The 25,102-nt window shown below is 33.9% G+C and overlaps 1 protein-coding gene across 3 annotated transcripts in view; it reads right to left on the reverse strand.

Moving 5' to 3' along the window:
- Nucleotides 1-708: 708 nt before the first annotated feature.
- LOC149772601 (chitin synthase chs-2-like) overlaps nucleotides 709-25,102 on the reverse strand; it is a 59,676-nt gene continuing 35,282 nt past the window's right edge. For 2 of the 3 annotated variants that reach the window (XM_089947589.1, XM_089947590.1), the window contains exons 13-23: nucleotides 22,663-22,774; nucleotides 21,125-21,260; nucleotides 20,252-20,504; nucleotides 18,584-18,784; nucleotides 14,472-14,869; nucleotides 13,276-13,440; nucleotides 12,671-12,870; nucleotides 10,218-10,378; nucleotides 8,757-9,362; nucleotides 3,976-4,206; nucleotides 709-3,267 (exon numbers count right to left, since the gene is read on the reverse strand). In XM_089947589.1, the coding sequence (XP_089803715.1) occupies nucleotides 3,218-3,267; nucleotides 3,976-4,206; nucleotides 8,757-9,362; nucleotides 10,218-10,378; nucleotides 12,671-12,870; nucleotides 13,276-13,440; nucleotides 14,472-14,869; nucleotides 18,584-18,784; nucleotides 20,252-20,504; nucleotides 21,125-21,260; nucleotides 22,663-22,774 (2,513 nt within the window). In that variant the 3' untranslated portion in view covers nucleotides 709-3,217. Of the gene's footprint in view, nucleotides 3,268-3,975; nucleotides 4,207-8,756; nucleotides 9,363-10,217; nucleotides 10,379-12,670; nucleotides 12,871-13,275; nucleotides 13,441-14,471; nucleotides 14,870-18,583; nucleotides 18,785-20,251; nucleotides 20,505-21,124; nucleotides 21,261-22,662; nucleotides 22,775-25,102 lie in introns of those variants that run through there. The other variant, XM_089947591.1, reaches the window with a different exon arrangement.

Genomic DNA, 25,102 nt, shown 5'->3' on the forward strand with positions numbered 1-25,102 from the left:
TGTGCTAATTCTGACAACTTGATTAGCATTGTTAGGTTTCTAAGGTTATGAGAACATTCTTTTTTATGTACAAATGCATGTAAACCATATATTGACACAAAACGTGTAAACGGCGCAATTATAAAAGAGTTCCCTAACCGTAGAGAGACTAATGTTTTCCTTATGAGTAAGACGCAACGTTTACTCACAAAGAAACACTAAACGTAAAAAGGCAAGGGCAATTCTGAACTATTACACGTTCTGTTGGATAAAGCAATAGGTAAATTACGTGCTTATTTGTATACGTGTCTCTGTTGTCTTGTGTCAGATTACTAACATAGTCTGAAAACAAAACGCATATGTTCGTTGACTAAGTTTATCTTTGAGAAAACCGAATTATTTTCACTGACGTTTGGACTGGTGAAGAAGGAGCAAAACCACATGTGACGAAAAACAATATACATAAATACTTATATATATATATATATATATATATATATATATATATATATATATATATATATATATATATATATATATATATATATATATATATATATATATATTGCTATTAACGTACAAACGTAATGCACACGTAACGCATGTTTCACTGATGTTAATAAGTGTTTTTAATGTATCTATTCCATTGGCAAATATCACACAGACATACACATACTCATATAGATCAAAAGGATAACATATAATATATCAATAAATTATGAGGAAGGCGTTGTTAAATTCCTTTAATCCACTGATGCCTTTATTTTATAATTTGAAGTGAGCCAGACTTTTAGCAATTAAACAGGAACATTTTCCCTTGAAAATCTTGTATACAGCTCCAATAGTACCTATTTATGTTCCGGATTGATCACCCCGTAATCGTGTTACACAGACTAACTGTCATAGTGTGATGTACATAGAAACCATATACATCAAGAATCTTTAATTTGAATGTATCCCATACAAAAAGGGCATGTATCATACATGTTTAAACGTATGCGTCACGTGCAACACATACATATGACATATACATAAAGTTTACATGCATGAGTGTGAACCCCATGGGTAATATGAGACATATCAGACACTTTCTTGAAATTTTCACACATGACCTACATGCGTGTGAAGTAAGTGATACACGTTTACTGTATTCATTGGAGCACATGTACATACAGTGATGGTTTGAATATTACAAGTCGAGAAAAGACGAAAAGCAGCTCTCTTTGATCCGACCTGTCTCTCTTCCAAATGTTCTATAATTGTTCGAGATCTTGCCAATATTCATGAAACTATATTGTAAATGAATTTTACTTAAGATTTTCTCGATTTTCATTTACGCTGAGCAACAAATCTTTAAGTAAAAGATATGTAGATAAATAGAAAATTGATGATACAATTCATGATTCCTATAATGGTAAATATTGCTTAAATTGTAAACAATATAATCAGCTTATTTGCATATTCACATAAATATGCTTATCTAATTTCTTTAGTCAAGGTGAATCTGGTTTTTATAATTTTTGTTAAACATCTGACCTGGGAAAAGTTTTGTCTAAAACACGAGAGCTCTTCCAAACCACACCCTGATTGGCGCTCAGCATTAAGAGGTTAGTGTTAGAATTGGTCGGCCTGGTGTCCGGATAATGTGACTGGGTGGGACATCATGCTACATGTCTGCGGCATGATGCTCCAGTGCTAGACATCACTATAAACAGCCACACTGCAGATATCGTAGCGATATGACTGAAAAATTGTTATTGCTACGTTAAAAATCCAAATCACACACAATCACACAAACCACACCCATCCACTTGCCTAAATATTCCAGGGCATATTTATTACATGATATACGTAAGTAAAAAATATTTTAATCAATTATCATTATTTGAACATATCCTCATACTCTTCAAGAAAGACACACATTAACATGATTCTCTTTGACCGGGATTCACGTTAGAAGGACAAAAATCTACCAGACGGATGATAAAATTCTGTCTTGGGTTTTAGTGTGCATAATAGCTGCGCAACGGGGCAAATGTAGCTACCTTTGAACTCTATCTGTACTTTATTGGTTACGTTTTTAAGTTAAGCTAATGATCCCATTTTCTGGGTTTCATCCTGTATAAATACTATTATGTCTGTTATTAAGAACCTTGTAAAGAAGCTGAGCATTGATGCGTACAAAACCCTCATCACACATGTATGTCATGTTGTATATAGTTCACGCTTGACCGTCTTAGATGTATTCCTATCTTTGTTAATTTATCATAAAGGATCAAGCCTAGTTGATGTTTTATGTCGGTCTAGCATGTGATTATATTCCAATGTTCGAATTCACTAAAATAAATTCAAAGTTTGGCGTTTTGACGCCAATCAAAAAGTTATCAAACAGTTAGTAAATAAAACTGAAATTAAATTATTAATCAATTTTTGAAACAGTTATTAAACTAAGTTATGAATATTTCGGAAGAAATGTGACATGAGTATAGGAAAGAAATAAGGAACGTTGCTATTGTGGATATATTATTTGGTTTGAAGCACAGTCAAACATATATGAAAAGTATTAAAATATATGTAAATACAAAAAGCATTATAGTAATTTTACGCTTAAAAAGAATACATTATAGGATCATTAACTATATTTCATAAAATTTAACCACATTTATCCTACAAAGTCTTATCTCTGCTGTAAGTCTAGAAGTGTTATAGCCCTGTTAAAGTCGCTTTTTCACGAATATGGGTTAAGCCCCAATTTCAAACGACTGCGAAATATTATCTATATACGGCACAATACGTATTTACCTTCCCTATAATCTGTCTTTAAGACTGCGCCAAAACATTCACATTATGCATTGTATTGATTTCGCAAGAATGATTCACGAACACCGTCATGCCGACTTTTAAAAAATAGTAATACAGTCAAAATCTAAAGTGTTCTGAGGAATGGTTTTTGAATTTATGATTTAAATGAGAAGTTAAATCTTCCTCGACTTTCAAACCAGTCCTGCAATAATTCTTTTATTTTAGTTATGGGTAAAATGTTAGGCATTTTTTAAAGTTTCATTTCTACATGCATATTTGTAATCGCTGGTCAACATATATACTGTTAACCTCTACTTGAGAATCGTTGCTGCGAGTAAATAAAGCATACATGTGATTTCATTAATACGAAATACATCTGAATTGCTGCACAGTCCTCTCAACATAAGTAATGCGCCTGTGAACTTAGGTCCAGTTCTCATAGCCTCAACGTCTCTCCATCGCTAGTTGAATCGCCTGTAGCAGCTCCTGTATATAATAAAAATATGTAAGTATCTTCAATAATATTATATAATTTCAGGCCTTTGTTTCGGTGATGATAAAGTTTTGATGAACATACGCATACTTGGAGACGCAAAGCGAAGGTAGAATTGGGTTCTGTTTCGTTATAGTAAAAATAATAATTCCGGTGCATGATGCAGCAGAAACTACACCCTGACGACACCTCAAGTCAGTGACGTAAAACTTACGTGTTAGGTTTAACAGCCACTGAAACGCGTATCTCTGAGAAATACGAACATAAGGTACTATCTATACAAAATCACATAAAATTCTACGGACCAAGAAACGGCAAAGCAAAAATGTGTAAATATCTCTTTACGTTGAGAACGTAATACATGCCCAATTATAACAACATTATTTCATAGTTTTGCGTCATAAAAAAGTTTTGCTGTCAGTAAATGATTATTATAACGCAGCTTTTTGAAATTATTAATTTTCTACAAATACATTTTAAAAACAGTAAAACTAAAAAGCACTTATATGTAAACTGCTACAAACATTCAGTTTCCGCACACAAAAGATTGCACTCTCAAAAAAGAAAATGTAACTTATATCAAATATGGAAAAATACATTATATATATATATATATATATATATATATATATATATATATATATATATATATATATATATATATATATATATATATTTTATGTTATGAATGTAATTATTACCGTGAAGTAGCGTAAATATGGCCCTATGGGATCGTTGTGAGAGACTTGGAAAGTGTTTATGGATTTCCTTCATTTCTTCGTCTTTTCTTATTTGATGCCTCAGAGTCTGCCTTCTTTTCACAAATTTGACAACACTTTCACATTTATCGCCAAAACTGTTTCTCCTGTTCGACTCTCGTTCTATGTCACCGCCCGGTTGAGACTGCGATGCATCAGCGGAATGATTATCAACTGCAATAATAGGCAAATCAAAATTTGTGTCAACCCATTTGTAATATCTTTAGAACGCTTCTGTACTTTCATGAACTATTCAACAGTTGACCTAAAAAGCTATACTTCTAATTTCGATAACCACTGTGACGGCCTATCATCTGTTTTATAAGCAAACGGAAATTACCGTGAATCCATTTCTAAAATACATGGAATGTTTTTCCTCCTGAAACCATTTCATAATTTATCTAAGACCTATATTTGCAAGTCGAATGTAAGATATTCAAATGCATACAAAAAACGTTCGCAGTAGAATACATACATACATACATACATACATACATACATACATACATACATACATACATACATGAATACGTACGTACTTGTTAACAGCGCAGTCAAAAAAATGTTTCCAGACGTTTCGAGTGAATCAACGTCTTGAAATGTTGTTATGAACGAAATTGTGAGAATCGGTATCAACATGTGCAGTCTTTATGTCTATTTTAGCTTTCTGCATTGGCCTTTGTTGTGAATTCATATCCTTTAAACTCTGACATGACTACAATTCCTGTAAACTCTGACATGACTACATATCCTGTAAACTCTGACATGACTACATATCCTGTAAACTCTAAAATGCCTTCATATCCTATAAACTCTAACATGACTACATATCCTGTACACTCTGACCTGAATACATATCCTGTAAACTCTGACATGACTACATATCATGTAAACTCTAACCTGACTACATATCCTGTAAACTCTAACCTGACTACATATCCTGTAAACTCTGACATGACTTCATATCCTGTTAACTCTAATCTGACTACATATCCTGTAAACTCTATCCTGACTACAAATCCTTTAAACTCTAACATGACTACATATCCTGTAAACTCTGACATGACTACATATCCTGTAAACTCTGACATGACTACATATCCTGTAAACTCTAATCTGACTACATATCCTGTAAACGCTAACCTGACTACATAACCTGTAAACTCTGACATGACTACATATCCTGTAAACTCTAACCTGACTACATATCCTGTAAACTCTAACATGACTACATATCCTGTAAACTCTAACATGACTTCATATCCTGTAAACTCTAACCTGACTACATGTCCTGTAAACTCTGACATGACTACATATCCTGTAAACTCTGACATGACTACATATCCTGTAAACTCTGACATGACTACATATCCTGTAAACTCTGACATGACTACATATCCTGTAAACTCTGACATGACTACATATCCTGTAAACTCTAACCTGACTACATATCCTTTAAACTCTAACAGGACTACATATCCTGTAAACTCTGACATAACTACATATCCTGTAAACTCTAACATGACTTCATATCCTGTAAACTCTAACCTGACTACATATCCTGTAAACTCTGACCTGACTACATATCCTGTAAACTCTAACATGACTTTATATCCTGTAAACGCTAGCCCGACTACATATCCTGTAAACTCTGACCTGACTACATATCCTGTAAACTCTGACATGACTTCATATCCTGTAAACGCTAACCCGACTACATATCCTGTAAACTCTAACCAGACTACATATCCTGTAAACTCGTACCTGACTCCATACCTCCTGTGCTGTAACCAGACTCCATTTATATTGTTTCGTACACAATTTGAAAACACTTAGCAGACAATCTAACTAGATTTAAGATAGAATAGACCTCTAACTCGTCTCCATATCACCGAAAATATCCGCTAGTGATGCGGGAGGTTGCGGGTTCGAACCCCGGCGATCAGCATTAAGAGCTCAGATTTAGGTGACTGGTCGGCCAGATGTCAAGATAACATGACTCGGTGGGACTTGATGTTGCATGTATGCAGCATGATGCCCCGGTTCTGGACATCACGATAAACTGCCACACTGCAGACATCGTAGAAAAATGGCTTGAAATTGTTAAAGCTGCGTTAACAAAATCAAAATCATGCACACATACACACTCGCCCTAAAATCTAACAATACTCAGTTTCCCTAAATGGTACACCATTTGTAAGCACTTATTATTATAAACTCTACCTCTGCTGCCTATTCCCTATGCTCTTACCAGACACCAAATCCCATATGCGCTTACCAGACTCAATATTGCATCTATCGTACGCCATTTGTAATCACTGACCATAAAGTAGACTTCATATCGTCTGTATCATAGGTCGTTTGATAGCATTGATACTAACTCTTCCTTTAGAATGTTTATGTTTTATCGCCTTGATGCTTTTTTCATCAAAATCAAGTTATTGTCATTAAATCCCAGTAAATGAAAGACAAGAGTATGGCTTCACCGATTATACTTTTATGTTGATTACGGAGAGTATGATGGGTACTTTGTAATACATATTGAAAAGTTTCTATATTTAATCAAGTTTGTTTGTTTGTTTCTTGTGTGTTTTTGTCTTGTTTTTCTTTGGTGGCGGAAGATCGAAAAAATTTGTATACGTTTATATGTTATAATTTCGCACGACTATTACCATCATTAAAGGCTACTAAACAAAACACTTTTAAATCGCTAGCTCTTTGAAATAAAACGGGTAAGCGCTCTGACGATCGACGTCATATCGATATCATGATTATTCTAAGTAAGCTTTAATCGGAACGTAAAGCTGTATACATGTAGCCTTCTGACACAATAGAACACGCTGACACTTTCCGTCAACATTATATAAAAAAGACACAAAATACTTTATATCTGAGATTGCAAATACATTTCACTTGTTTGAAAACTAAAGCCGCGGGCATATCACATATCATAATGACGTGTGTTACTGGTTACTCAACTGATATGGCTGAATCTTGGTCGAAAAACTCCCAGGTTTCGTCCTTAATATCATGAACGCCCAAAATACCTTTATTATTCTGAACTTGTAAAAGTAATTCCAAAAAACGTGATTACTATGATCTATGTTGGGGTTAGCACCGAGACAAGGAAATACTTGTCAGAGGGTTAGGTTATAGAGAATCGTGGAAAGACAAATAATGTAACCCCACGACTTTGATTTCCTTGCCAATGGTACAAACACCGACAGCGATTATTTTTCTAGCCCAATTTGTTTCCAATTTAATTTAAATAGCCATTCATTTTTGCAATATAGATAACATATTCAACACGTATAATATTATTCAGCTATTATTGTTGCCTCTCACTTCACATAAAGGTCGTCAGTTCTTGTACTCTTTTGTGAAAATTTGAATATTTATATAAGTACAATCTAGCTATATATGCCTCTCTTAGAAATAGAGAAAATGAAAGAAAAAGGAAACGTTGTATACGTTATGTGTTGGATACATTGCACAATCAGCGTCTCGAGCCACGTGATCTAGTTCTATAAGTACTCGCATTAATGCGAATATGTTGATGAGGGCAACGGGGTGACCTGTCGACCTTAAGTACACATGTTCTGTGCATAATAAATTGCAACAAAAATCAATTGATATTATTACTGTATTGTCATATTTAATTGATGGATGTCATATGAAAATGACAATAAGTAATTATTGTAATCTTCAACACGGCAAACGTTTAAATTTCATCACTTGGAGAAAACACTATATGGTAAGCAATGGTATGATAAAATTACAATACTGGGTTCAGTTGTAACGAACTCTCTAGTGACTCACAAGAAGATTTATAATTTATGACTTACTTGGAAATTTATTGTTTCTGTCCTGGAAATATTGCAAGTGTTGCCATCACTAGTGCAGTGACACACTACATGGACGTTACTGGTAGAATAACATGTGGACTGATAACAGAACCACTCTGATAAATGCAGGAGTGTTCGTTTTCTTTCGCAGTATTATTTTGATTATACTAGGGCTGATTGGGGTTGTATGACAATGTTTGAATAAACCAGTTTTACATAACACATTTCTGGTTGTTGGCGACTTCACGATTTTTGTGGCTATTAACGCCTGTATGTATGGAAGTGTTTTCTGTTATAGTTCATTCCAAACAGCCTCGTGAATTTTATCCTATCTGTAGCTCATTAAATTTTCAGTACATATCCATTATATGTTGCTAACAGCACCCCGTTCGTTTCACACCAATTATTTAAAACGATTTAGGTGATTTTAGTTACATGTAATGACGCCGACCAGAAACTTTATTGAGTTACAGAGAGGAACAAATTTCTAGGATAATACCAAAAAGCTCGACTTCGCTTGTATATGTGTGTGTCTCTGAAAATGTTTTGTATGCTGCATTATCAAAGATAAGAGACCATTAGGTTCCATTATTTGATTTCTTTTTGTTATCTATTTAGTGTTGTTGTTGCTTGAATATTTAACAATTATTTCAGTCAAGTAAGTTTAGCTAAACAGCGCGATTTCTCTCTCGCATAGGTGAGAAAAACGTATGTCAATACTGTTGAGATGATGATGGTTTGCCAAGAATACTAGAGCGTGCGAAGTCGTTGACCGCCAATTAACGGCGATTTCCCGTTTTTACGCTTTATCATTCGATCTAAACGTTTCCGAGATCGAACTTATCTAAAAGATCACAATTTGTCCACCTTGATTCTTACCTTTACTTAGTTCTACTGTACTTTTCAGGAAAATACTCTGGGCCCGTTTCGGACGTTGATCTATATGACTCATTTGTGCTAAATCACGATACAGCTGCTCGTAGTTTGTTTTATCGTCGTCCATTTTGGATTTAAATATCTCCGTCCTGGCGCAGATGTGAACCAAAGTGCCAAAGCGGTGTAGGAGCATGCAGACAAACTGTACAAGCAGAAGAACGCCGAAAATGAACGTGAAAGTCAAAGATATCGGTTCCACGTAATCTATTTTACCATTCCTGGTGACACAAGGGAGAGGAATCGAGAGGCTTTTAGTCTGGCTTGTAACCTGCTGCAACGTGAATATTATGCAAATAAACATGGCGTTGGCAAGAATGAAAAACAAGCACACTTTATTCCGTAGAGCGGTTAGCTCTTCTTCCACGCTTCGTTTTTCCTCGTCTGTCTGAACCAACGGGGAAAGGTATCTTTTAATCATATACTTCCAGAACTTTCGTTCGTCTCCATCCAATTCACCGCGGGTCGCATTCTTGAGCTTCTCTTCCTGAATCCAATCATATATCACTGTTTCACAGTTATCATATATCTTTGTGTCATTATCAATAATATCTGGAATAAAACATGAACTATTATCTAATGTATAATTATTAATTATAAAAAATATTAATTATTAAAACTAGATGTACCTTAATAAGCATCAATCGCGCTATGAATGGACATCCTGCATGAAATGAAATTCACTTCAATATTAAAAAGCCTACAGAATCGACGCCCTCTTGCCTGTGCCACATCAAGGCTGCTGGATAAGAATAATTTAATACGACATTGCATCACTCCATTAGAAGAGATGCCGGTGATTTTCTTAAATGGATGCAAATTTGTAAAGCGCTTTCCTAATCGTGGAGCTTATATCTATTTTGACAGTTGATTGTAATCCAACTGCTGCAAGAAACTCAACCATAGTCTTAACAAAGAAATGGAAAATGTTTAAAGATAGTAATAGTCTCATGCACTATTTTTGTCACCGTACATTGTTAAGTTATTAATTTAATTACATATTTTTGTAAACGATATTAAAATGCATGTATCCCATATTGAGCTACTTATGAAAACAAGGGAATAAATTAAATCATTTGAGCTATCAAGTTTTATTTTTCTCCGTATCTTGTTTATTTCTTTTTCATTTTTAGCTTTTCCGTATCTTTTTGTATGCTTCCATTTGCAAACTTTCACATATTGATAACAATGATAAGCAAGTGTATTTCTTTTGGTGATAAATATGGATGAGTTTATACTTTGCACCTCACCAAATAGTCAACTAAATTGGTTCAAATGTAACAAAAACTTACAAATGAATCCGTTCTTTGACGTATTACAAATGAAATGCGTAATCATCGAAATCTTTTAGCTTAACAAAGGGATATACAATGATACAAATTAAGGCCTTTTAACGGAGATAATTACTATCAACAGTTGAGTCTGTCGGACTTGCTGGAGAGCTGACCGCATGTTGCGTCAAAGTGATGTCTTCCACTCGTTGATTTAGTTGGTTTAGTTGCTTTTCCACTTGATCAAGTTTCTGCAGGATATATCCTTGGTCGCTTTGCGGGGAGAAACTCAAGCATCTGTTAAAAGAAAAGAAAAACAAAAGCTTTTCAGAATACAACTACCAGTCTATGGTTCAACATATAATGTGTTCTGCTGAAACAGACAAAAGGGTCAACCAATCATTAACAGACACTATCAACAGATTGTGAAATATACAAAGGAGTATTAACTGTAAAACCTATGACTTTGTTTGTAAGAATTCTATGTTACGTATCGAAAGTGACTATTGCTTTTATACACCACACGTGATAGTCCCTCAACACATATGACAAATTCACGAGATAAAATATAAAGCGTAAACGTGTTAAAACTCTTGAAACGTTACATCAAAAGGATGAAGGTACAAAATATAACATTATTACAATAAACGATCAAAATGCTTTATGGATCAAGCATTGTTTACATAAGACCAATATTTATTCTGGCGGTACGTTATCATGGCTCTTTTTAGTCAAGCTAACATAACACATTTTCCGTCTTGAGGAAGTCGATGCACACAGCAAGAATGGTTGTCGAAACACTCGGCAAGAATGGTTGCCGTTACACTCATCAAGAATGGTTGTCGATACACTCAGCAAGAGTGGTTGTCGATACACTCAGCAAGAGTGGTTGTCGATATACACAGCAAGAATGGTTGTCGATACACTCAGCAAGAATGGTTATTGATACACTCAACAAGAATGGTCGTCGATACACTCAGCAAGAATAGTTATCGATGCACTCAGCAAGAATAGTTGTCGATACACTCAGCAAGAATGGTTATCGATGCACTCAACAAGAATGGTCGTCGATACACTCAGCAAGAATGGTTGTCGATACACTCAGCAAGAATGGTTATCGATGCACTCAGCAAGAATGGTTATCGATGCACTCAACAAGAATGGTCGTCGATACACTCAGCAAGAATGGTTGTCGATACACTCAGCAAGAATGGTTATCGATACACTCAGCAAGAATGGTTATCGATGCACTCAGCAAGAATGGTTATCGATACACTCAGCAAGAATTAGTTCCACTACGTGGCTAGGGATAAGGCATGTACCTACTCGAACTTTATCCTTCAGACGTATGCATGAGTTAGATATAGGTCTTCTGTACATTAGCTGTACTAAATATCATGTATGAAGGATGTTGATCTCCAATAACGGGATTAATGTTCTAGCTGATATTTGGAGATTGCATTCATTTTACCCAGTATAAAGAACATGCCGATTTGATTAATATTTGAGGTCAGTGTATATGCAGTCTTAATTTCAGCAACTGATGATTGCGGGCCAGTTGTGGGTGCATAACGGGTGATTACATGCGATTTATGACTACATTATCTACTTTCATATTACCGTTAATCCCAGTATGACTAGACCGCAAACATTACAGAACACTGTTGCCATACCTAACTCATGTATGGGGTATCATTTGAGATAGTACGATTATCTCATTTAGCATTTTGTGACGTTTTCAATGTGGCAGTGGAATAGGAATAACAATGATCAAAAGTGTTTTTAAAAGGCCTGAGTGTATTTACTTGATTCATCGGGGGATGACTGGAGATCGTATCATTGGTTATTGTATCAGCAGATGTAAACTGGTATCCATTTTCACCGCCTCCATATAATAAGATGAATGATAAAACGATACTTGATACGAGGCATTGTCGTCGCTTGCTGAAAGGAAAGATTTCAACGCTTCCCTGGCATCAACATCCCTGACTGAGTGTTGGATAAATCATTTGCTGGTACGATTTCTGTTCTGATTACGGTTTAGACATTCTGGTCTGAGCCCTAATCAGTGTAAACAACATTCACATCTAACATTACGAATGATAATTTGTTCACTGTCCTACGTGCTGACTTGCTAGTTACATAAAGAATCCACAACAGGAATACAATTTGGAATTGAAAGTTAGAATAATTGTACGAAACCGTTTGCAATTTCGCCTTGCATCAAAGCAAGTGATGGATAAACTGATGGCAGGTAAATGAGAATTTACATTTCTCTTATGTAACGCAAATGTAGTCTTGGCAACAAAAGCATTGTTTCGGCATAATAATCGTGGTTCTAAACGACCACAATTTGTATACAGAACACAGGATAACAATACTAGCTAAGTCGAGAATGATAGCGTAAGTGTTTCAAGTGATGAAAAAGATATCGTCGAGAAACAAATGGAGGTAACCATGTTTAATGTTCATGAGGTAATTTTAAAATTTAGAAATAGATTTATTATGACAAAAAAACGATGATGTCCACTTGTTTCAATAAATGTGTGTGTATCAGTGGGTAGTTAAACCAAACATTTATCTAAGTACCTAAGCGCACCTCTTGATACATCAAACCAATTGCTTGGATTTCCGGACTTTCCTGCATCGTTACCGGAAGAGGTTTGAGCTGTCTCTCGTGTGCCCCAGGACGTTACGTTCAGATTGCAGAGCGAGTACAGAACCATTACCACAGATGTAGCAGGGATGGCAAGAAAATACAGGAAACCGTGGAAAATGCAGGAGAATTCCTGTCGCGAGAAAGTTCAAAATATTATATGAATACACACACACGCGCATGCATATATATATATATATATATATATATATATATATATATATATATATATATATATATATATATATATATATAACTGTCTCGCATTTTGATTTACCTATTACTGCGTGGCATAGTTACAGAAATCTTAGTATAATGGCACTGGTAATTTAAATTCTTAATGTCTGTTTATAGAATCAAGTCAAAGAGAAAATACACGTTATTATTTTTCATAAAATCTGATCCTAAATTGTTATTCTTTTTCGAGTGGTATATTAATACCATATGATTTTTTGACCTGTGCAAAAAAAAAATTACAACAAACATTGCTTATGAAGTGGTAAAGCAGTATTGATTTGTGACTATAATGTATTGATACCTGTGGATGCAGAAGTGCGGATATTACAAACACACTAGCGACAAAAATGAAGAATATAGTCGTGACTGAGCAGAATCCGAGGTCAACAATAGTGATCATTAGACCTATGATCACCAACATCATCACCAACGAGTACGCTATGGATAGAATTGCGGCAAACGTAAGCTGGGTAAAAGAAAGAAAACAAAATTGGTACTTTGGTTATTATCATACATTTCTTCCTATAAAATTTCATCCATCAAATTCTTAAATATGTTTTCCAGCTACCAAGATCTTTTCATCAAATTTGGTGACAGTACGATATGTTCTTGAAGCGAGCAAATTGATTGTTTCGCGATAATAGCAAGATGAATACAGCCGATTTCATGAAATGAGCAAGCTTCGCTCTGGTTGTTCACCAATTTGCCAGACGTTACTCACATGTCAGAATCGTATAGCATGAAGAAAGTGACGCAACTTAATATGCATATGATATGGCGTTCATTTTGGTAAGAACATTCAATTATTGGATAATAGTCGTGTCTTTAATACGAACTTGGCCCTGACTAAAATGTATTATAAAAATTTGCTGCGATGTAATCAGATTAATCATTTATTACAACAATCATAACAGTTTTCAACACCAAATCAAAATCAATATTTATACTTTTATTAACATGTACAATGATCTGTAACAGGTTCTTATGCTTCCAGTAACGTTTACAGCAAAATATTGATACAATAAAATTTAAATAGGTTAAAAATATGTATCATTTAAGCTGTATTAGAGGAACATAAATGAAAAGTAAGCTATATGTTCTTGCATGATGTATGTTATTATAGATATGCGTTACTGTTGTATTGAAGACGATATCACTTCTTTTTGTCTTCCATAATCAGAATCAATATCTGTCTTTAATATAAAAATAACTCTTCTTAATATGACACTTACGTATGTTCGCTAAAATTAACATTATTTAAGTATAAAAGAACATTTAAAGTATGTGATTAGTTAACAAACCTACATACAATCCATATCACACCATTGAATAATATTTAGATTATATATTTCTGTACTAAAATAACTTAACAGCGAGTAAATGCTTTACGTATATAAATAACTGCTAATATTACCTTGAGTAGTTTTACAATTTATAGGACAATGTAAAGTGATGTAGATAATATATAAAAGTATACTTCAGACCAAAAGATCTTACCTGAGTTTCTGATTTCGCATTGAAACAAAGGATAACAAAAGCAACTAATGGCAGAATGTTTATCAACAGCACAACCCAGAGGTCTATAGCAGAGTATGCCGTCTGTATCGCACCAACGAGCATGAGGAATATGGTCCCAGGTGTCAGAATGGATGAAAACATCAGAAACATTTGGTAGAAAATGTACAGTGTTGATATGTCCGGATTCTGTTTTATGACATGTTTCCAGTCAAGAAGGAGATCAAGTATATTGGCCATTGTAGAGGGGGACCATCTACGTCTTTGATTGAAGAATTCGTTGAAGCCTTCTGGTGCTTCTGTCAACGCATCAGAGGCGGCCACGTACTCCACTCGGTATCCCTGCTGCAGCAATAACGTACAAAGCCACCTGTCCTCACCTGCAAATATGAATACACTTAAAAGTCCCTAATTCTTTCCGTTTGAGCCTGAATGATCAGCACATTGCACACATCGTTCTAGCCCGATTGTGCAAACAAATCTCATTATAATAGCGATTCGTTTGGTCTCATTATTGTCCTGTTACGGACGTTCGTCTGTACTGAGCCGCATTTAGCATCGAACAGGTTACCGATCGTGAAACAAAATCTGTGTTATTATCGTCAGCATAGTAATATTATAAAATTATTATATATTCTTAGATATATGTAGTTTGTAAAAGTGACAGAAATTAAAATAACACAAATATCATTCTATAATAAAATATTTAAGGAAGAAAGTCAACACTTGTCCATTAGAATATCGGTTTTAGGTGATTTATTATCTATATCGTATCCCCTGCTTTACATGCATGTGATGTTAAAGAAAACATAGCTATTCGAGAAAGTATCTGCCAGTAAAGTCTGTTCTTATATGAACAAGCGAAACTAGTGACACTATGCGTGTTAGTTACAGCAATCTACTTTTGTCCACAGCCACCACGCCATGCATCATTAGATTTTACTACCCAAATCATTCTACAGTAAAAATGGCGGTGGTCACAATCTAATACTTTGACAAGTCGTTAACGAATGTTTTAGAGATGTACGAGCAGAGAACATATTCAAGTTTCTAAATGAATCAGTTTGTATAACATACTTTTGATCCCTTTAGGATATTACGTATTGCAACTCTATATTTTTGTTGTGTACCATTTAGAAAACATTATTTTATATCGTGTTTAATAGTTATGAAGGGATTATCTCTCGGAAGAAGTTTACAATTTTATTGCTTAGCATCCCATTTTGCAGGCTGAGTTACTGAGCATTATATAGTTATAACAAAGTGACCCTATACATACATGCGTAAACAAAATAAGAGTTATATATCAGAAAATAGTTTACAGCTTAAAGGACGTCTGGGAGCTGGCAATAAGGTCTTATTAGTTTATATAAAATCGTTGTAAGATCTAAATTTGATTGTTGTTTGATTATACACAAAACCCTCGCAGATCTTAACCGCAGATGTATGATCCGATGTACATAGGGACGTATATTTTGCCTGGTAGTATATGAAACATCCCTATCAAGCAAAATGTATGTTATAGCAAAAGGAACATTATTGTTTCTCAGACGAACAAAATCATCCCTTTAGTATCTTTCAAAACTATCTTCTAATGCAGTTGATCCAGCAAATTATGCAATTTGCAGTACCCAAGGTCAAATTGTGCATACTCAGAAACTTTATACAATCTCAATATTTCGCAAACGAATGCATTTTCCGTTGATTCAGCACAAATTAATATTGTCACTGTTACAATAGTTTTTGCTAAAAACTCTCTTTGTTATCAAACCCACTGCTTCCAACTCAAATAGTATGTTATCTTAATTCAAAACGTCTTCAAAAACTTTGCTCGTCTTTCAGAGTAAACTCAGTGAAGTCCCATTCTCTTATTAATGTCATACCACCCACTATATAGATAGTTGGAACGACGTTTGCAGCAGGTCCCGTTAAAAACTCCACGGCATAATCTTCATGCACTTCTCTCATAAATCGTTCATTTTGATTGCAACTATTACAGCTAGTCACAGGCGCAGTTTTCAATTGTATTGTTAAATGCAAAATCAAAACTGTTTTTTTTTCGGATTCAGTTTCCACGCCGAAAGCTGCAAAATACATGACATTTAACAAGTCGTAAAATCCCACATCTTATAAACTATATCATATGCTCAGACATTCAATTCTGAAAACGTATTTTGTAGTGTTTAGTTCCCAGTCACATTGTTTGTGAATCATTGACGGTGCTGTCAAAGCAGCATTCCGTTTCCAAATATGAGATTTTATATAAACACTTCTACTCTTGTGCCATATAAATTCCAGAAATAAGTGACAAAACATGAATTCCATTATTAGAGAATGACATCTCACATATAGAACAAATTGCATAGATGAAGTTATATTTGTCCTATTTGGTATAGGACACACGTATAACAGTACCACTTGTAGGCTGCGACTGTAGCAGAGTGTATACGTTCCAAAGTTCACTGAATTATCAACGAAGAATTGTTTAATATGTGAACTAAACCAGCTATCAGCTGTGTGTGCTACCAGAAACAAACATATTGGACTTGTTAGGCAAATGTGGTTAATGTTACAATCCAATATTTAAAGGATTTTCAATTTATTTTATCAAATGGTTTAATTTCTATATATGCTCAACAAATTTACCGTATGTACTTTTAATTCGTTACATTCTTGTATTATATATATATATATATATATATATATATATATATATATATATATATATATATATATATATATATGTTACCGGATAATTCCTTCGAAATTTCTATTTAAGTTCTGCATGTTTACGTTTATAAACTTGATATATAAAGTGTCATTTAATAGCCAATATTGTGCTTGTGTGCTGTTATACTCTACGCATACATATTTACATGCATACGGAACCCCAATTACATTATATACTGCCTGTTACAATTACGTTCACCACACCGCACCGTTAAATGTAATACGCAACTGTTAGAAGAACACATCTTCTTCCTATAAATAATTGGCATGCGACAACCAAACAGAACATTTTGTCTCACTTCTACGAATGTCTCTATCTCATCGTCACTATATTGTGCGAAACAATTAAATAAAATGCACCGTATCCATTTCATCCGACTTCTAGAAATCTTCTTTGGTGAGCGACATTTTCCATTTTCATTCATATATGTTTGTTTTAAGATTACAGATAGCGGTTAGATGTTAGTTTATGGGCGAGAATGTTCAGTTTTATAAGGTTATTGTAGATGCATTATTAAAGCTTTTAACGCGAACACAATACATGGGTATTTGTAAATCAGTTTAGATGACGCATGCAATTTGTAATATTTTCTAAAACGACATACCAATGTTACGACTCTAGGACTTGAACTATGCAAAAGAAGGAAGACATAACTAATAAACTTAGTAAAATCAGCAGACAATTGACAAAGTGAAAATTGTAAGAGACACTTACAGTATTCGGATTTAAATCCCTAATACACCTAAATGTCCTATCACAAGTTCCAAACCGAGAATGTTCTTAATGAATTCCAATAACTTTGACCGTCCTTATCTACCACAAAGACGCAATCCACCACGTTTATGAAAGTGTTCACAATAGTCCCAAGGTAGAGTATATCCAAGTCAATGAGCACGTAACTAATTACAATACAGTCTTTAAAGAAATAATGCCTTTTAAATTACATATGATCACAACTGGAACATTATGATAACATATGGATTTCAGAAAATGAGATAAAATAAGAATGAATTATTTAATCATCACGTTCCTAGTTATGCACATCGTCAGGTGACCTACATCGCAATAGTATTCCCACGGAAATATCAAGTTTACTTGTAAACTAAACTGACCTTAATTTCTAGCTATATAAACATCTTTTTTTACAAATGAAAATTATCGTATGGTACAATCTACAATCAAAGACAAAAAGTAGCAACTAATTTTAAGATACATGAAATAATGGGAAAATTGGTATTGAAATGAGGAAAGTACCAGTTTGCTTGGTTTCTCGTGCCACTTATATTATATTGACATTCAAACAATGGAATAAAGAAACATGTGTGTGGTACATAATTATTTAACTCTCTACTTGCACACAGACCTTGATCATATTGTACGTGATGCCTCCCTTTTGTTGGTGGGGTGGTGTACACTTTCATTACATTGTTGTCCATCAGCGCTGACCCACGAAATAAGCTGAAGCAACCAGGGCTGCACAGAACACAACCCAATGTATCCTCTGCAACTTTCTGTAACCAGTGACTTACAGCATACTCAAACTTCTGATACCAAACCACTGGACCTGTAAGGTTTAGAGACAGAATAAGCAGCTTCTGTCTTGGTAAATATTGCTAATAAATTATATTATTTTTAGCACTAGGTATTACGACTCTATTGCCTTAAAAGGAGTAACATAAAACAGCGAAAAGCCAACAACCTTTATAAAATTCGATATATAATTTATTTTTGTAGAATACAAGTGAACATTTAATAAAGGACTTACAGTATTGTGAATACAATCCCAAATAGTCTTAAATGTTCTCCACAATTCCAAATATATAGAGTTCCAAAATGAATTCCTGTGGTGTTCAGAATACATTTAATGTGATGATGTGTATATGGACTCGAATGTGTTAATGGGCCAACAGTCTTTTGAAATATCACTCTGATATAATCCAAACTTTCCTTTAATAAAATAATAAAAATTCAAAAATTAATGATTTAGTCTGAGAAGTAATACTGTGTACTTTGTAATTCCAGTGAAAACTTTAAATGAATACATCCACACAAATTAAAAACTGAAGTACCAATAAGAGCAGCTCCACTTCCTATGCTAAGGTAGGAATTAGTCATTTTGACACCAACAACATTATTACAAAAAGCTACGAAACGATATCAGAACAAAGTTCTGAATATTCATAACAAATACTCATAGAGAAAAGCCACCAAAAATACAATATAAATAGAGAGAACACTAGGGTAAACAAGCTTGTCAGACGAAACCATGAAAATCCAGTTGCTTCTAAACATTACTTCACACGACTATAATACGTCGAATATTTCAATGACTTATGGTATTATCCAAGTCGTTAGGCTGCAGGCTGCTGTAAAAGCAAACATTCTACGTGATCTAAATGTTTCTTGACTCTGCCAATCAGTTTTCGTTACATTGGGCACTGTGACATTATCTCCTTTGCAGGAAAACGACATGAAATGTTACTATATGCACATGCTGGAATTACTACATACACGTTAATAGTTATTTATTAGAAGCTATACAAAATACAGAGTAATCATTATATTATTGTGTATTGTTTTATTTATTGTAAAGTAAATCTGCTAAATGTATACGGTTTAGCACGTTTCAACAAAAGGTACGCCTTTTATATCGGATACGTGCATCTGCACCCTGCGAAGAAATCACTCTCGTTATCTACTGGTTCATCAAAGAAGAAACGATATGAAAGACAGACAGCACATAACTACTAGAGTAACTGAATTTGAATGTTATATTTTATTCCGTACTTTCATGCAATTTCGCTGTTTGTCAGGTGACCCCCCCCCCACACACACACTCAATCAATATAGTTATTGTATTGACAATATAAAGGTTGGTTCGAAGGTATATAATACTTAGAACGTCTTCTTCATAGTAAATGTGGTTGGCATCCATGTTACAAAACCTTGATGTACGCTACCTAAATGGAAGAAGTTTGACAGCACAAGGTCATACTAAATGAAACAAACAGCACAATGCGTCACATGTTACCATTTCCAGTCGGATGTATTCTCCCGCACGCAGCTCCAACATTGGGAAATTTCCTCATTCTGTCCATCAAGTACTTTACTGCTTCAGGCTTGAAATCCACATCTCCATCCAAGGCAAGAAGAAATGTATTGCTTGCTTGCTCTCTGAGCTGTGGATCATTTTCCAGCTTTTGCATCAGTTCATCGATGTTCATAACAGATCGGTATGCTTCACCCAAGATTTTGTGTCCGAGGAAATAGTACATGTACATAACCTAAATGACAAAATGGTCATCGTACTATCTAATCGATTTGCAAGTCTTTATATGATTCTTACATAAAGTATATCTTTTTTTTATTAAGACATATCAACCTCTTTAAGAAAGCAATGGTATGTTTCAGATTCATGTGTGCACTCCAATATATAAGGTAGCTGTCACTCTCAATTTATAATTTCCTAGCATAAATGAATGTTGCATAAATGTTAATTTTGGAATTATTTTGTAAATTCTACTGTTCATCCGTGTACATTTATGCAACAGTAATATGGAATAATAAGCTTCAAAATGAGACGATATTTAATTTGATTTATCTGGAATGGTTATATTGCATCGTGGTCGTATAACATGTAGTATGTACATGGTTCCTATATGATCATTTGCTTTCAAAAAAATGTAATGGTATTTTACCTTTTTGTTGTTGTTCATTTTAGGTCGAATATGACATTTGATTCGCATAAAAGATTGTTTCATTTTCTAATAGTTGAGATTTTCTATTGGTTAGAGACCCAAATTTAATTTCTCTCTGTGACGCTTCAAATAAGAGTATGATAGGTGAAATTAAGATTTTTCAGTTTTTTAAAATTATTGTATATGGAAAATGAATGTGCTCTAACCTGGCTCCATCTTTTTCTAACTCGGATCTTTTCCTTATTCTTGAGATGAGCTATCATTTTGTTTCCGTGTGGTAAACACCATTCTAGTCTTCCACCGTAACCAGTTTCAATTTTCACTTTTAAACATTTGTCGTCTCTGAAATTGGACAACCAGTGCTCAGTCTAATAGTAGTGAAGTCTTTCTCTCTCTCTCTCTCTCTCTCTCTCTCTCTCTCTCTCTATATATATATATATATATATATATATATATATATATATATATATATATATATATATATATATATATGTGTGTGTGTGTGTGTGTGTGTGTGTGTGTATATACATTCATGCATCTTGGCATTCATCTTACAACTCAGCGGTGGAACCATTCATACATATAACCGTATTTTATGACTAGTATTTTTGAATTACTTCAGTAACACAGAGAAATATTGTACAACTTTAAGTTAACAAAATTAACAAATACGTTAAAACAACCGCATCTTGCATTAACTGAAACAGTCTTGTCGAGCAGTCTGACCATAACAAAAACAACTTTGTCTCGAAGTAAAATTAACAGCCCTGTCTGGCAATAACATAAACAGCCTTTCTGTGTTATAGTGACTGCTCCGGTGGCCTAGTAGTTAAAGTGTCCGCCCCAAATGCGGGAAGTCGTGGGTTCGATCCCCGGCCGAGTCATACTAAAGACTTAAACAAATGGTACTAACAGCTCCCTCGCTTGGCGTTCAGCATTAAGAGGTTAGTGTTAGGACTGGTCGGCCTGGTGTCAGGATAATGTGACTGGGTGGAACATCATGCTACATGCCTGCGGCTTGATACCCCAGTGCTAAACGTAAAAAAAATGTCACATTGCAGACATCGTAGCGATTTGACTGAAAAGTTGTTAAAGCGACGTTAAAAATCTAAATCACGTCACATCTAAATTATATTTGAATTTAAATTAAATATAACATGAAGAACCAAAAATGTCTCGTTGTAACCAGTAATTGCAAAATTATGTTGTACAGTTTAAGTCATCACCAAGTAATATCTGCTATGCAAGAAACCAAAATTGGCCAAAATCTTCTATATATATATATATATATATATATATATATATATATATATATATATATATATATATATATATATATATATCCTACGTGAGGAACTATAAAATGAACGTTGTTTCTGTGGCAGAACATAACAGGAATTAAGTGGAATGTGAATACACTTTCGAAAAAGATTAGTTTATATCTCTAGCATTTCGCAATCCTGGTGTAATGGTCTAAACGAACTCAGTCTCAGCACAACACTATTATATTTGTGGGTGTTTGTAAAATAAATCAAAACCACACAGAACTTTCGTTTCATAGACAATATAATGGTATCACTCAAACTTGGCTATAAATTTAAATTTAGGCAAAATACTGGCCAGTTAATCAAATGACATTTTACACAACGGTTTCAGAAAGCGTGATACGATATTTTTCAGTTTTGGCATTCATGGAATCTTATCATCAGCTTGCTCCTTTATACTTGATAAGGCCAAAACGTACCCAGTCGTTTCCTGCACAACGTCAAGCAGATCTTTTACGTATCCATTCATTTTGATGCTTTTAATACCATTGTTGACTTCCTTTTTGAATGCGTCATCGAAGAAAATGTGTACTAAAAGTATATAATATAATTCATCATGTAAAATACACTTTCTTACAAATACAGCAGATCTATTCCAAAAGGCTACCGAAATGTATAGACCTGCATATTAGTATCAGAAAGCACCCAATCATCAACAAGGAGGATATACAGTGGAAGAAAATGTGAGTTGCAGGTCATTGCAACAAGAATCTCAGAAGTTCTGAGTATATGGATCATTTGCAGAGAATGACATTCATGCCAACATAACTAAACATCCGAATTCCCCACACAAATATAGAAACATATCTGAGATACTGATAAAAATCATACAGCTACTGTTAATAGTAATTCGTCCGATAACTCATTAAGGTACATACCGGTACGAGTATCATAAGCTAAAGTTTACTATCAAGTATTATTTTATTTTGAGTACGCAGGATCATGTTTCAGTTAGCAACAAAGAGCAAGAAATTCTCTCGTGTCAAAGACAATTACAAAAAGACAAATTATACAAACTTTACTGGATCTCCATTTTATCACCCATTTGATATTTAATAATATTAAGAGTAATCCAAAGCTAAAACAACATAAAATGATGGGACAATAAATGTAAAAACTAGACGTCTAAATATTTTACGATAAAGGGCTAGAAGTGAAAATTCAAAGTAAACCATATTTAAATGGATTAAGAAGGAAAACAAAAGTTAAACTGAATAGAAAGGTGTAGCGTGTATATTAATAAACAAAAGATCAGATATTGCTTAAATACCCTTCATGACAGATATACTGAAGATTGGCTTGATCTGTTTATTTTACATAAAGTAAATCACTGTAATAGCTTCGTATAAAGTTTCAACTCGATTGATTCAAACGGCAATTGTGTATTGGGATATTACCATGAAATGACTACCGTCTACGAGTTGTAAATTTAAAAGTAATATTGGTAAAAAGAATCTATTTATTTTAAAGCTCATATTAGGTTTTATATTATGTAAGAAAGGAGACCATCCATTGAGGATTTTGTACAAGTTGCTATATATGTGTGTGTGTGTGTGTGTGTGTGTGTGTGTGTGTGCATATATATAACTTTCAAGGTTCGCATTTTTGCATTTTAATATTTTGTTATCTGCTTCAGAGAAGACATTGTGAACATTTCCTTAACTGGACCAAGGTCTTCATAATAATTATGGTATCTAAAAGGATGTACTGTCAAATTGTTTATCCCCAATGTTATAATATTATGATATTTAAATATTCGAACAATTACTGCAATATTTGATAGAATTTATCTATCACACTAAATTTTAGCATATATATATATATATATATATATATATATATATATATATATATATATATAAAGAGAGAGAGAGAGAGAGTGACAGAACGAGAGAGAGACAGAGAAAGAGACAGACAGACAAAGGATATTTTCTGTTTGTAACCAATACCAAAACAAATGAAGGAAGTGACGCTTCCTATGCAAAGCATACTGGGCATCTTGATTTATATAGTTAATATATAAACGGAAAATCATTTTACTCGTTATTGTTTGTTGTCTTCTTAGTAAAGTGGTTATAGAGGTGTCACGATAACATGTTTTAAATATCTCTAGCACAGGCCAGAATCCCGAACTTTATCGTATGCCTTTACTCATGTCGCACAAAATGAGACGTACAAACCTTTGTATACAAGTTTAAATATGATAGGAACTATTGTGACACATTGCTTTGCTGTTTAGTTATGGAATCCACGTTATAATCACGTCATTCAACTTTCTTGCCGACAGTTGCAAGACCTGTATATGCATTTAATGGTTTGTTGGGGTTTTTGTGGGTTTTTTTCGTTTTCCATCGGTAACTAAATATATTTAAAAGACTAACGTTCAGCTGTAATACCTTCCAACTTGTATAGTACTCCGTTAATATTAATTGTATCGTACTCCTTTTATAATTGCGATTCATAAGATTAATATTGTATCGTACTCCTTTTATATTAATTGTATCGTACTCCTTTTATATTAATTGTATCGTACTCCTTTTATATTTGTAATTCATAAGATTAATATTGTATCGTACTCCTTTTATATGAATTGTATCGTACTCCTTTTATATTTGCATTTCATAAGATTAATATTGTATCGTACTCCTTTTATATGAATTGCATCGTACTCCTTTTATATGAATTATATCGTACTCCTTTTATATGAATTGTATCGTACTCCTTTTATATTACTTGTATCGTATTCCTTTTATATTAATTGTATCGTACTCCTTTTATATGAATTGTATCGTACTCCTTTTATATTTGCGATTCATAAGATTAATATTGTATAGTACTCCTTTTATATTATTGTATCGT

This window comes from Sinohyriopsis cumingii, unplaced genomic scaffold (assembly GCF_028554795.1).
Source record: "Sinohyriopsis cumingii isolate HCF-2022 unplaced genomic scaffold, ASM2855479v2 utg001348l, whole genome shotgun sequence".
In the NCBI taxonomy this organism is placed as follows: domain Eukaryota; kingdom Metazoa; phylum Mollusca; class Bivalvia; order Unionida; family Unionidae; genus Sinohyriopsis; species Sinohyriopsis cumingii.